The sequence below is a fragment of the Lactuca saligna genome, chromosome 9 (genome assembly GCF_052625555.1).
Source record: "Lactuca saligna cultivar CGN05327 chromosome 9, ASM5262555v1, whole genome shotgun sequence".
Classification (NCBI taxonomy): domain Eukaryota; kingdom Viridiplantae; phylum Streptophyta; class Magnoliopsida; order Asterales; family Asteraceae; genus Lactuca; species Lactuca saligna.
Window position 1 is genome coordinate 2,759,546 of NC_136425.1, and position 13,124 is coordinate 2,772,669.

The 13,124-nt window shown below is 36.7% G+C and overlaps 1 protein-coding gene across 3 annotated transcripts; it reads left to right on the forward strand.

Annotated features, from left to right (window-relative positions):
• The first annotated feature begins 212 nt into the window (after nt 1-212).
• On the forward strand, nt 213-5,012 carry LOC145014051 (beta-glucosidase 11-like). 3 transcript variants are annotated; one of them, XM_078972413.1, is made up of 13 exons: nt 213-646; nt 712-775; nt 2,089-2,144; nt 2,240-2,315; nt 2,412-2,483; nt 2,657-2,744; nt 2,871-3,129; nt 3,344-3,459; nt 3,523-3,743; nt 4,031-4,068; nt 4,159-4,246; nt 4,433-4,523; nt 4,619-5,012. In XM_078972413.1, the coding sequence occupies exons 1-13, from the start codon at nt 503-505 to the stop codon at nt 4,848-4,850; spliced, it is 1,545 nt and encodes a 514-aa protein (XP_078828539.1). In that variant the 5' UTR covers nt 213-502; the 3' UTR covers nt 4,851-5,012. The 3 variants fall into 3 exon arrangements, with proteins under 3 accessions (XP_078828539.1, XP_078828540.1, XP_078828541.1); XM_078972415.1 differs by having other exon boundaries at nt 571-646; nt 2,240-2,319; XM_078972414.1 differs by lacking the exon at nt 2,412-2,483.
• Nucleotides 5,013-13,124: the final 8,112 nt, after the last annotated feature.

Below are 13,124 nucleotides of genomic sequence, written 5' to 3' on the forward strand. Positions count from 1 at the left end.
GGCAAGGAAAATAAAGAATTGCTTTTATTAATGATTATAATTAGACAAAATAGGAAAAAGAGATGTTATGGCTCTTTCATTCCCGTCCTTTTCGTTCCAAAACAAAACAGGGACTAGTAGGGCCTTCTTTTTGGCTTATAAATTATAATTAGACAAAAAAGGAAAGAGAAAAAGATTTTGACTTAAAATTAGACAAAAAGATATTATACCTAATTGTTTGGTGCAGTGGGTGATCCTGTGTGAGTGGTGAGTGTGTGTTTTGATTTTTCATATGAGACCCATTTTTTTTTTCTTTCTCTTTTTCATCTCCTACCATGGTACCATGTATCTCCAAAATAAGGGGTGTTTGGTTTAGTTTTTGAGAAAACCAAAAATGTTTTAGAAAAAGATAGAAGAAAAGATTAAACTTTTTAGAAAAATCAGGATTTTTGCAAACACCTCCTAAATCTCGACCGCAGTGTTAGCTAAGATTATCGATTCATCACTTGCGAAGGTAGAAACCATGTCGAATTATGTCTATCTTCGTGTTGTTTCTATTCTTTTGGTGGTCGGAAACTATAACGATGTATATGGTGTGGTTGATGAATACGGAAGAGAGGATTTTCCCGCTGAGTTCGTTTTTGGTTCCGGAAGTTCTGCTTATCAGGTATTTGCTGTTAATTCATATCTTCGTCTCAAGTCTGGAAAGTTGATTTGGAGGTAACTGATAAGGTTGAAGGAGCAGTGCTGGAAGATGGAAGAAGTTTCAGCATTTGGGACACCTTCGCCCACTCAGGTACGTAATACAAGTACAACTTTCGGTGGCCGGGATAATTCATCGTTTTCCGTTCAAATGACCCGTTGGATTTTGGGGTCGGTGTCAAAACTGAAAATTTTGGGTGTTTCGATGTAATTTTTCATTGCGAATTTTCAAACTAGAATAAGATAATGATTCGATTGAAGTTAGGTCGTTAGCTCCTCTTACAACTCAGCACCTGATATGGATCAGTTTTTCAAGCACCAAAATTCTTTAAACCAGAATTTGATACTTCCTTTGGACCTTAGTTCCAAACACAAAAAAATTTAATTCAACTTTTTTTTTTTAATAATTTTTTATCAACTCTCTAGTTTATTCGAGAGTTATTGATAAATTTTGCGATAGAAGTATTGAGTTTGTTACAATTTGGTATTGAAAGTTTAAATTAGACGATTTGAAGTTGTAGAAATTTATAGCCTTAGCCATTGAAACAAACTTTAACATGTTACCGGTTTACATGGCATACTCGGTAGACCGGTTTCCCAAATCCCGATCCCTATCTAGTAACTGAATGCTGACATTTTTTCCGAAATCAAAATCATAAAAGGCCTTGGACTGTAACTGTGATGTAGCTGAAAAGAATACACCATGACGAGGACTTGGTTTATTAAGATAGTTTAGGAGATGGCATGCAGCTATAGATATTTAGGGTTTTACCGCTGTACACTCCTATATATCGATTCATGGGAAATTTGTTAGAATTTAAGAACACGTATACTTGAGAGGAACTCTCTTTTCTGTATTATAAACTGCATACGTACAAAGGGAAATCCTAGCTTACTTAAAAGAAATAACAAAGCAAAAACAGTTCCTAGAAAACAGGCATACACCCACTAAGGGTAGTTATTGAGATCAGACTAAGTCATGACCATAAAACAAGGAATATTAATTAAGTCTTCAAGTTAAAACAGGGACACGTAGACAACTTTGAGTCAGTAACTAACAAAATTATCACAATAACGATGATCTATTTCACATCTCTTGTACCTATTACTCTAAATAAAATGTCTTGAACTTCAAGTGCCATTGCCTTGGTACTAGCTTTAATCCATACGGACTTTTATCTAAAATACCAAAAAGTCCGAGCCCAAAAGTGATTATATATAGTGGCGATCATGTCCATTTAGCAATCATCAAACTCCACAACTCAAAATCTAGGTTGGGTATCGCATTGTTGATGTTGTTAGGGAATAGGGAGTTGAAGATCAGAAATCCATTTCAAAGTGTACACTTTATATGGGGTTATGAAGGACTAATTGTGAATATATATGATTCTTGCTCCAAAATCTCAGGTTTCTATAGCGGTGCAAATGGAGACATAGCCTGTGATGGGTACCATAAATACAAGGTACAAATTAACCCTAGAAAAGTTCAATACAACATGTTTAAGTGCAACTTAATTTAATAGTTTACTAGAGTCGGTCACTGCATTGAATGATGCAGGAAGACATTGAACTTATGGCAGACACAGGTTTGGAAGCATTTAGATTTTCCATCTCTTGGTCCAGACTCATCCCAAGTATGTATGTTGTCTACTTAATATTATAATATGATAAGACATCAGTACTTTAACTCCACTTGTAGTCTTGCTTATTCATGGTCTTAATTTTTGTAGATGGAACAGGATCTGTCAATGTAAAGGGCTTACAATTCTACAACGATTTCATCAACAGGCTTATTGCCCATGGTTAAATACATATATATATATATATATATATATATATATATATATTACTACCACATAATACAAGTTAAAATAGCTAATTAACCAAACAATGTGTAAAAAAGTTGATAATTAAGTCGTTATTCACCCAACAAAATGTAATCTCTAATTAATTTTCGGCAATTCTGATTATGCAGGAATACAGCCACATGTTACATTACATCATGATGATCTACCTCAGATACTTGAAGATGAATATGGAGGATGGATTAGTAGAAAATCAGTGTACGTTTGTTTCTAACTAAAACTGTGGTTCCATAACCCCCCTATCCTATGAATATGACGTTCATGGAATTAGTTCTCCTTGTAGGATATAATTTAACATGGTTTACCATTTGTAATTAAATGCAGGAAAGACTTTGTGGCATATGCTGATGTTTGCTTCAGAGAATTTGGTGATAGGGTTTCGCATTGGACTACCATTAATGAAGCCAATGTATATGCTTTAGGTGGATATGATGTGGGTTTCTTACCTCCTGGACATTGTTCTTCCCCATTTGGATACGTTAACTGCAGCACAGGTGATTCTACTACCGAGCCATATCTTGCAGCTCACCATATGCTTCTGGCACATGCATCAACTGTGAAATTGTATCGGGAAAAGTACAAGGTAACTAAAATTCTGGTTAATTTTTCCATGGTTTGCAATTCAAAACATACACATGCATCTGATTTTTACCCTTGCCTTCAAGAAACATTCACGAGCTTGATGGAAGATCCTAACATCAACTTTCTTTGTTGAACAACTCTCTATTCATATATATCTTCTTTTGCCAAAAAAAGAAAGAAAGAAACATTCACTAATATGGGTGATGATGATGCAGGCTATACAACATGGTTTTGTTGGATTAAATGTTTTTGCGTATTGGTTTGAACCTTACACAAACACAACAGAAGATGTGAAAGCTACACAAAGAGCCCATGACTTCTATTTGGGTTGGTGAGTGATGAGAAAATCCTAGTCTTGGAATCGGACTAATTTCACTTTGATTTTTGTGTTCAGGTTTTTGAATCCCTTGGTGAATGGGGACTATCCAGACATAGTGAAGAAGAATGCAGGCAACCGAATTCCAACTTTTACCAAACTTGAATCAGACAGAATCAAGGGCTCATTTGACTTCATTGGCATAAATCACTACAGCACGTTATACATCAAGGACAACCCAAGTACTCTTGAAACGGATACCAGGGATGTTCTTGGAGACATGGCAGCAACCCTTATATGTATGTATGTCCACTAAGTAAACAACCTATACCCTTCATGCTATATATATATACACACACACACACACATAGAGAGAGCTGGATCTACTTCTCTTAAGCCGAAAATTCATTTAACTTTTATGTTTTTCTTCCGTTTGGTGTATATCAGCATGCATGATACCTGTACATATTTAATTAATTTCCTCTTGGAAGCAACAAAATCGACACTTAAACAAGTAGTCACTGCTCATTTGGTAGATAAAACTAACACCGACATGATGCGTTCATGTTTTGACTTTGGATTGCAGATGGTGGAGATAGTGGAAATGGATCCCTTCCAATTGAGGTTCGAATATCTGATCGTTTGTTGTTACACTTTTCATATTTTTTCTTTCATTTATCCTCCTTAATTAGTACTTAATTTCTTTTTATATAGTTCCTGGTGAATCCAATGGGTCTCGAAAAGCTTCTTAACTATTTAAAGGAAGAATATGGGAATCCTCCTATCTATATCCATGAAAATGGTATATACATCAAACCAATTACTTATTTTTATGTTATTATTTTGCTATGAATTTGTGTGTGTGTGTGTGTGGCGAAAAATGCATCCTCATGTCTGACAAGGTTTCCTTTGATGGAGTATTGTTTATCTTTGTGCCACCAACATCCTAAATATGGCTGTATGATATTGACGTATAATGTTTTGGCAGGCCAACAACAACCACGTAATGGAACTTTGATGGACACCCCAAGGGTAGAGTACTTGCATGCGTATATTGGTGCTTTATTGGATGCAATAAGGTATGCCTCTACTCGGCTCCATGAAGAGAAAGGTAGAATGGTCCACCTTTTTAGAGTTTAATATATGGTTATTTTTGTCCATGACATGCTAACAGGAATGGATCAAACATGATGGGATATTTTGTCTGGTCCTTCTTTGATCTCTTTGAGCTGTTGGATGGCTATAATTCTGGTTTTGGTCTATATTATGTTGATCTGGATGACAAAGAGTTGACTCGGTATCCTAAGCTCTCTGCTTATTGGTATGCCGATTTTTTGAAAGGAAAGAACATGAGTGGCATAATTCTAAACTTGAAGGTAAAAAACTCTTTCTCTTCTTCACATTAATTAGCTTTTGCCTTTGGCGATGTTGTAATATGATAATTATTGGTTATCATACCCATGCACTTATAATCGTTACCAAGTTGACGATACTTGGCTAGATTTTTGCAATTTAAATAACATGTAATATTTTTTGGTGTATATGAACAAATTTTGGTTTATTTCCTAGTTTGGTGTTTAAATTTCTTGTAATGTCGATATATAGGAGAAGGAAAGTGTAGCACCCGTCGTTAGGGATTGTTTGAAAACACAGAGAATAAAACCCCTTTTTGATTTAAGAGTTTAATTTTAAATTTGTTGAGGAAAATATGGTCCCAATATCTCAAAAACACATTAGTAAACTTTAAATGACAAAGTTGTCAACAATAAAATATCACAAGATGGTTCAAGCTCACCACACATTTTGTGGCCTTTTTAAAATCCAAGTTTATCCTTAACCCAAGCTAGGGTCTTTAGTCTAAGCACACATCAAAATACGTTAGGAAATTGATTTTCCTAGTGAGTTAGCTGATGTTGATTCATTTAGAATAGAGGATAACGATCTATCATACTCAAATTAAACCCCCAAAATAATAACATAAATAAATCTTACCACGTAAAACTCATGGGGTTCAATAACTTAAATCAAGTCAAGGTTCTTGCATGCCTAAAAGATTGAAATCAACAATAATATTTTCAAAAAGTACGCATATGTCATGCATTTTACAATAAAAGGTAAACCAGGCTAGATTATATAATAAGATGCATTGTATGCAACTAGCCGATACCCATGTCAATCTCAATAGTTATTTTATTTAATGGCTCAACTAGACACTATGGTGGTAATCTGTCCTTTAGGTTTTTCTTTAATGGCTCAACTAGACACTCTGGTGGTAATTTGTCATTTAGGTTAGGGAGCCACCACCCTAGTTCCAATGGCTCAACCAAATACTATGATGGTAATTCGTTCCTATACAAGGGGTAGTTATCCTCTACTTGTGCACATGGGGATTATCTAGAAATCTACTCACAACAACTCGACATGCAAAATGGATCCCCAAGGATTTTAACCACTCAAGTCACCCATCTTAGTATGTATGCACAATTATGATTCCAAAAACACTTTAAAAATAAGTATTAGCTTTTGTTATCAAATCACTTTCGAAATTGTGTTTCATGAACGCAAACAAATATATACAGATATTCAACTCCAACATTAAAGCCTCATTTTTTCGGTATTATCAAGTATAATGAAACTTCATATATGGAATTATCCATAACTACGAACACCATTAGAGTTTTCTTTCGTTTACTTTTGCTTATAATATAGGTGATACTTTAATGTTTTTGATCTATATCAAATTTTGGACATCCATAATGCACTAAACTCTATAGAGTTCAGTAAATTGTCATATCATTGTTCTATATTCTATACAACTATCAACTTTTTTCTATAATGTATTAAACTTTACAGAGTTCTATAGAGTATTACAAAAGCTTATTTATAGTATTTATTTAAGAACTAGAAAACTTTCATTTTTTCCATTGAAGAGTTTAATAACCATTGAACTCGAAATCCATTGAATGTCATGGTGACATCTCATAATATAGATTTTCACTCATTGAATGACAACTAGATTTGACACATTCTATCAACTCTCTTATTGAACTCATCGTTGCAGATGATCTAAAAGAATTCATGTATATTTTTTTTTATGATTAGTTAGGATGCTACTTTTATTGATATATCTCGGTTCGATAACAAGTGTGCAATTAGGGTTTCTTGTTCTCCAAGTAATAAAATTATGCCTTGTTTTGTCGACAGACATGCACCATCACATCGATTGTGAAACCTCTTGAATTCTACATTTGGTTGAGCCTATTTTGTGTTTTGAGCTTTTGAAATAACACGATTCATTTATTTTTTTTACTATTCCATTCATTGTTGGTTGTTCACTTGGGTAGTGAATGTTTAAGTTACAATAACTTCCAACAAGTGGTATCATGGATTGGAATTCAATGCTCAAGATAGTAAATACGATTCCCCCACATAGGTAATACTCCTATTTCGATCTCTTACGTTAAAGGTTCTTATTTTGCATCAATTTTTCTCTGGGTTAGAAAATGGAATAATATTTCGAAACCTAATTCCACCTACCTTCATTATTTATTATTTTATGTTAAGATTGTATCTATGTACTATATAAATATGTTAAAACCAGAAAATTATTCATACAAAAATTGAACTGTTTCATTAATTCTAAAAAAAAATTCTATGAGTTCAGCTAAGCACTCCATGAAAGAGAAAGCTAAGCACTCCATGAAAGAGAAAGATTGTATCTATGTACTATATAACATAATAACTATTTTGAACGATATGACAAGATAAAAATTTATTAGAATCACTTAAGTCAATGACATTTTCTTGTCATTTGTGCGTTAATCTACATCTCGATATAAGCTAATCGATATATATATATATATATATATATATATATATATATATATATATATATATATATATATATATAATTGTATGTTTATCTTATAAAATCAAAAAATTGCCCCTTGATTCACATGTTTGATTGTTGTAATGACTTTCACATGTTTAATATTAGTAAGATTTTCACATGTTTCATACTAATATCAAGTGTGAATAATTTATAAATATAGATGGATTTAATACTATTCATGAGATAAGGTGTAGCATAAGGACATTTAAGAGAGTAGAGACCATAAATGTATATCGTTTTTTTGGAGCACATTATGTAATTAAGTTTTGTTTGGGTTTGTTTTTTTATAATATTAAATAGAATAAATATGAGAAACACAAATATAATAGTTCAAGGATTATCTCCGTATGTATATGAATTTAATTTTTGATTAAAATGATGTTTTTGAAAAGATATTTATCATATATGTATAATTTTTAAAATATTATTAAATATATGTGTAACAACCCAAAAATCAATGGTAAAAATTTCATTTTTATTATAACCAAAACATTGATACCATTTATTTCAAACAATCAAAAATATCGTTAATTAAAAATTTATCAGAGTTCATCCCAAAATCATTTATTGCTGAAATCATAGGTGTGTGCACTGCGATCAATTCGAGCCCTTCTCTTCCAAATCGATGATATCTGAAACAATAAACAAAACTGTAAGCACGAAGCTTTGTGAGTTCCCCAAAACATACCCCACACAAATCACATAATCATATAACCCATATTAGCTATGAAAGCTATATAAACCATACAAGCATGCATATAAACATATATGGATGTCGTGGAAACCTTCCAGGGTCTTAAACCAAGTGCCACGGGAAACCCCCACGTGGTCTTTACTAGCCACCACTGGAACCCCCACGTGGTCTTGGCTAATTGCCGCGGGAACCTCCACACGGTCTACATTAATCATGGGAATATTATACAAGCTAAACAAACAAACATGCTGAGAAGCCATGGAAACCTTCCAAGGACTTATACCGATTGCCATAGGAACCTCCTAATGGTCTTAATATACTGCCACGGGAACTCCCGGGGACTTCCATATAGGTATCATAGCGACATGTCATATATCTAATTATCAATCCAAATAGCATGAAATAGGCCATGGGAACCCCCACATTGTCTTTGCATAAATACATGACATATTAACAACACATTCACAAATATCCACTACAGGCAAGAGTCACAAAAACAATTGGCATACTACATATAACTTAATTGCCATGGGAACCCCCGCATGTCATTCACATAATTACATAATGTATCGATAACAAATCCGCAATAATCATTACAACTAGGTAATGAGCCGGCCTTGGTGCCTTCAACCCATTGGTATGGTGAGGAGACTCACCTCGAATGCAGACGCTTCCCGAGTGAAATCCTTAGCTGCTGCCTTGTCCACTTCCCGAGCTGTCAATACTAATCAATCTACCCAGTTGGGTGTCATACCATAATCCTTAATCCATACATGGGGTAAAATAACCATTTTACCCCTGGCCAGTATAATTCAAAACTAAGGCCCAAACCCAAAACACAAGCCCAACACCATAATGTTCATAAATCCATCAATGGCCCAATTTTCCAAATTGGACCCACACCTATACATGGGTCTTGCCATGAGGCCCACTCATTCTTTTCAGTCCAACACACTTAACATTCCAATGATCCAACTATAATCCTCCAATGGCCCAAGGATCAAGCCCATTGGGCCTACTAAAGATAAATATTCCTATAAGGCCCAATATATGGCCCAATTTTCAATTGGGCCCAATCCCTTCACATGGGCCTCAACCTAAGGTCCAATACTACTTCTCTAGTCTATAATCTTGTTTCCAGTTGGCCCACGAAGGCCCACAACAACCTAGTCCAAGAATTGGCCTAAATCGAGGCCCAATAAACGAAACCCATTCATACTGAGTTTGCAACGCATACTAGGTTCGTGACTTGTACGCTGCGCGTACCAGCTTGTACGCCCAACGTACTCCCCTGTTAAGTCCTTTTTTCTATTAAACACTTAATGCTTCAAACCAAGGGATCAAATTACTGATCTGAGCTCTACTTAACATCTTAATTTATAAAGTCATTGACTTGGTGACTTATATGACCCACATGAACCCAAACTCAAAGTATAGCAATTTACTTCCATGAAGCTGACCATAATTCTTGTATGAACCCATTAAGGCCTGTAAGATGGCAACTTTCTGCCTTAGGGACTTAGTTAGCACCAAGGGTGGCAACCCTAAGTCTAAAAACTGATTTGGAACCATAAAGCTCCATTCTTGGGACCAAAAGATCCAAAAACTCATCATAATAGATCTAAGCATTCAATGGTCAAGTTCAGAGCTTTATACCTTCATCAAGCTGACAATGAGTCACAAAATCCAGATCCTTAAGCTTCTTCTTGATCTCCATGTTTGCATCAAACTCCACCTTCTTGAAAATGGGCCAAACACTCCAAAAATGGACTCCATAAGCTCAAAATGCCACAATGAATGGTTAAGGACAATTTATAGGGTTTAGATGGATGGAGGATGAAGATATTTGGGTTAGGTTATGAGATAAAGAGCTTAAATAGGCAAGACCCTAAAATAGGGTTTTGATCTGACTGACGTACGCCCAACGTACTTTGAAGAACATTCACGACCATCCTGGTTAGTACGCCCAACGTACGCCAAGGTACGCCCCGCGTACTGCCTTCTTCACTAGTATTCCCCGCGTACTCTTTGTGTACACCCCGTGTACGCGACTAAGCCTGAAAACCACGAAAATTATGAATGCCATAACTTCTTCGTTCTAAGCCTGATTCTGATAATCCTTATATCCACTAAAAGGTAACAAGAATTCCTACACTTTTATTAACTCATTACTTTCTTAAGACCTTCCGAAAAAAATCCATTTTCCACAAAATCCCGAACTACCATTTTACCGAAATACCCCAGGCTCCAAAACACGAACCGAACACCCGAATCACTTCTAATACATCACTCGCACCCAAATGGGCCTAGATCTCACCTTCTTAAAGCCATAATACTTATGATGACTGACCTTTGGGCCACAGCCTCAGACTAGGAGTCAATTCAGAACACGACGTTACAACTCTCCCATACTTAAATTAGATTTCGTCCTCGAAATCATCCGTTACCATCCCCGACATACCAGACGACCTCAATAATACGACAAAAAACCCAAGAATAACATAGCCTTCCCAAGGCAACCAAACTATCCCTAATAGAAATCTCCAACCCCAAAGAAAATGAATCCTTAATCCCTTGCAGAAGCCCACTTCTATCCTTCCGAAACTCACACTTTACCCCAAACCTACCTTGATTCAAGCCTAAGGCCCAAGCTCACACTCCAAAGGCCCAAAAGTCAACAATGGACCAAAGCCCAATATATGGCCCAGTTTTTCCAAATTTGGCCCAAACCCTTCACATGGTCTTACCTTAAGGTCCAACCATTTATTCTAGTCCAAACACTTGGCATTCCAATGGTCCAATATCTTATAATTATCAAGGCCCAATTATGGCCCACCTATGGCCTAATTTTTCAAATTGAGCCCAAACCTTTCCAATGGGCCTTATCCTAAAGCCCAATCCAAATATTCTAGTCCATATACTTGTTCTTCGATGGCCCATAAATAGCCTAATCACCAAAGCTCAACAAAAGGCCCAACTCAAGGCCTAAGCAAAATTAGGGTTTTCACATAAAATAACGATTAGGGTTAAGTGTTCTTACTTAACCCATTAATGACTTAATCCATTAAGTCCATCATATTACTAGGTAAATCATACAGTGTGATCAGGTGTAATTCATAATTCAATTCCAATGGCCCAAAACGCGGGTCCCGATAAGTGCTAACCAAAAAATCCAACATTAGTGTTTTCTAAACCCTAATTAGGGTTTCCAACCTAATCACGTGTCCGTTAGTCAAATGGTTAGGGTTTTAGGTCAATTTGGGCTTCATTAGGTCAATTAGGGTTAAATAAGTCGGGCACCACCCACTACCACCTTGGGTAGTGGTGGTCAACGGCAACTCACGGCGGCGGCTACCACCTCGTGGTGGTGGTTATGATTTTTGAGACATATGTCCAAGCATCCTAAAATAACAATCACACGCACAAAAGCACACAGCCACCTAAGGTGGCAGCTGGTGGCGGTAGAATGGCGGCATGAGGTGGCAACCACCACCTCACGGTGGTGATGGGTTGTTTTCCTTGAATAATCCGGCCATACAATGTACATACAATATTACACCAAAACACACCTAAATACACAATAAACACACACCCACAGCCACCCTCGTGGTGGCAGGCGATGGTAGAAGGTGACAGCTACCACCTCACGGTGGTGGTGGTGGCTTTTTTCGTGAAGTCCGGCCAAGCAAACACTACCCACGACACACTCTAATAGCAGGAACACATACATACACACACACACTTTCTCGGAACAGTAACACCACCATCCACCTGGTAGCATACGACGACGACAGTGGGCGGAGCTTGCAAACGGCAACAATGCTGCAAATGTGGATGACGGAGAAGAGACGCGGCCCAACATGAGCAACAATAACCTCCATAACTGAATCAACGATGGCGGCGATCTTCGTCTTCGTCGGCAGTAGCCGCGGTGGCTGCAGCTACGGGTCGGAAAGGAAACGAGGGCATTCGGGGAAGAACGCCAGCCGCAACAGCCGCCCGGAATGGCGATAACAGCAACTGTTCGACGACAGAAGAAGACGGAGAAGAGCACTACAATTTCATCAGTTAATGGGAGCAACGGTGATTGTCGGTCCTTGCGGTTCATAGCTTCTTTGGCAGCGGACAGCGGCAACGATCCTCGACTCAATTGGAGTCTTACGATGATGATAAGGAGGTGGTGATGGTGGCTAACTGTTGGAGGGGTGATAAGGTGGCGGCGCTGGAGATCGGAGGAAGGAGGGTGGCGGCTGGTGTATGATATTAGGGTTAGGGTTAGGGACGCATGGTGACGGGTTATACACGTCCGTCTCATCTCAAAATTTGGCCATATTGACAAAATCGGTCCCTCTTTTCCAAATTTTTTTCAAGCTAAGCCCCATAATTTACACTTTAGCCCCTGCCCCCAAGAAAAGATTCAATATAAGTCCAAATGATACCAAACACCCCCTGACTTCTGAAAATATTTACAAAATAAACCCCAAACTTATACTTTAACCCGCGAATCTCCAAATCGTGTCATTTGACTCCCCAAAACCAACACCCTGATAAATATTAAGGATTTTAGGGCTACTATTCATTTAATAATATTTATCTATTTATTTAATAAATGGGATGTTACAAACTAATCACATAATTTGAACGTTATCTTAAAATTTGAACATTATCTTTCAATTAGATGAGGATATTCATTACCATAATAGAAAATTCGAATTTTAACAGTTAAAGCAATTTAAGGTAATGATCCTTATCTAATTTAGGCTTGAAATCCGAAAAATATTCCAACAGACAAACCAACTCATAGAGTCAAGGCTTGGACTCGTCGATTTGGTCTAACTCGTCAAGTCCATCTTAGGACACGTCGAGTTTTGCAGGCAGAGAGCCGAAATTGATTTTGTTACAGCTTTGGCAAAACACAATAGCATCAAATATAGCATAAAACAACCATAATCTGATACAACTGATGGGTTTTGAGCATTACAACATTCCTATGGTGCACATGCAACCCTAATTGCTTTAGATCTAGGTTTTTCTCAAGTTATACGTGCAAATCAATTTTCGAAAGCAAGAACCCTAAACTAGCATACAATTATA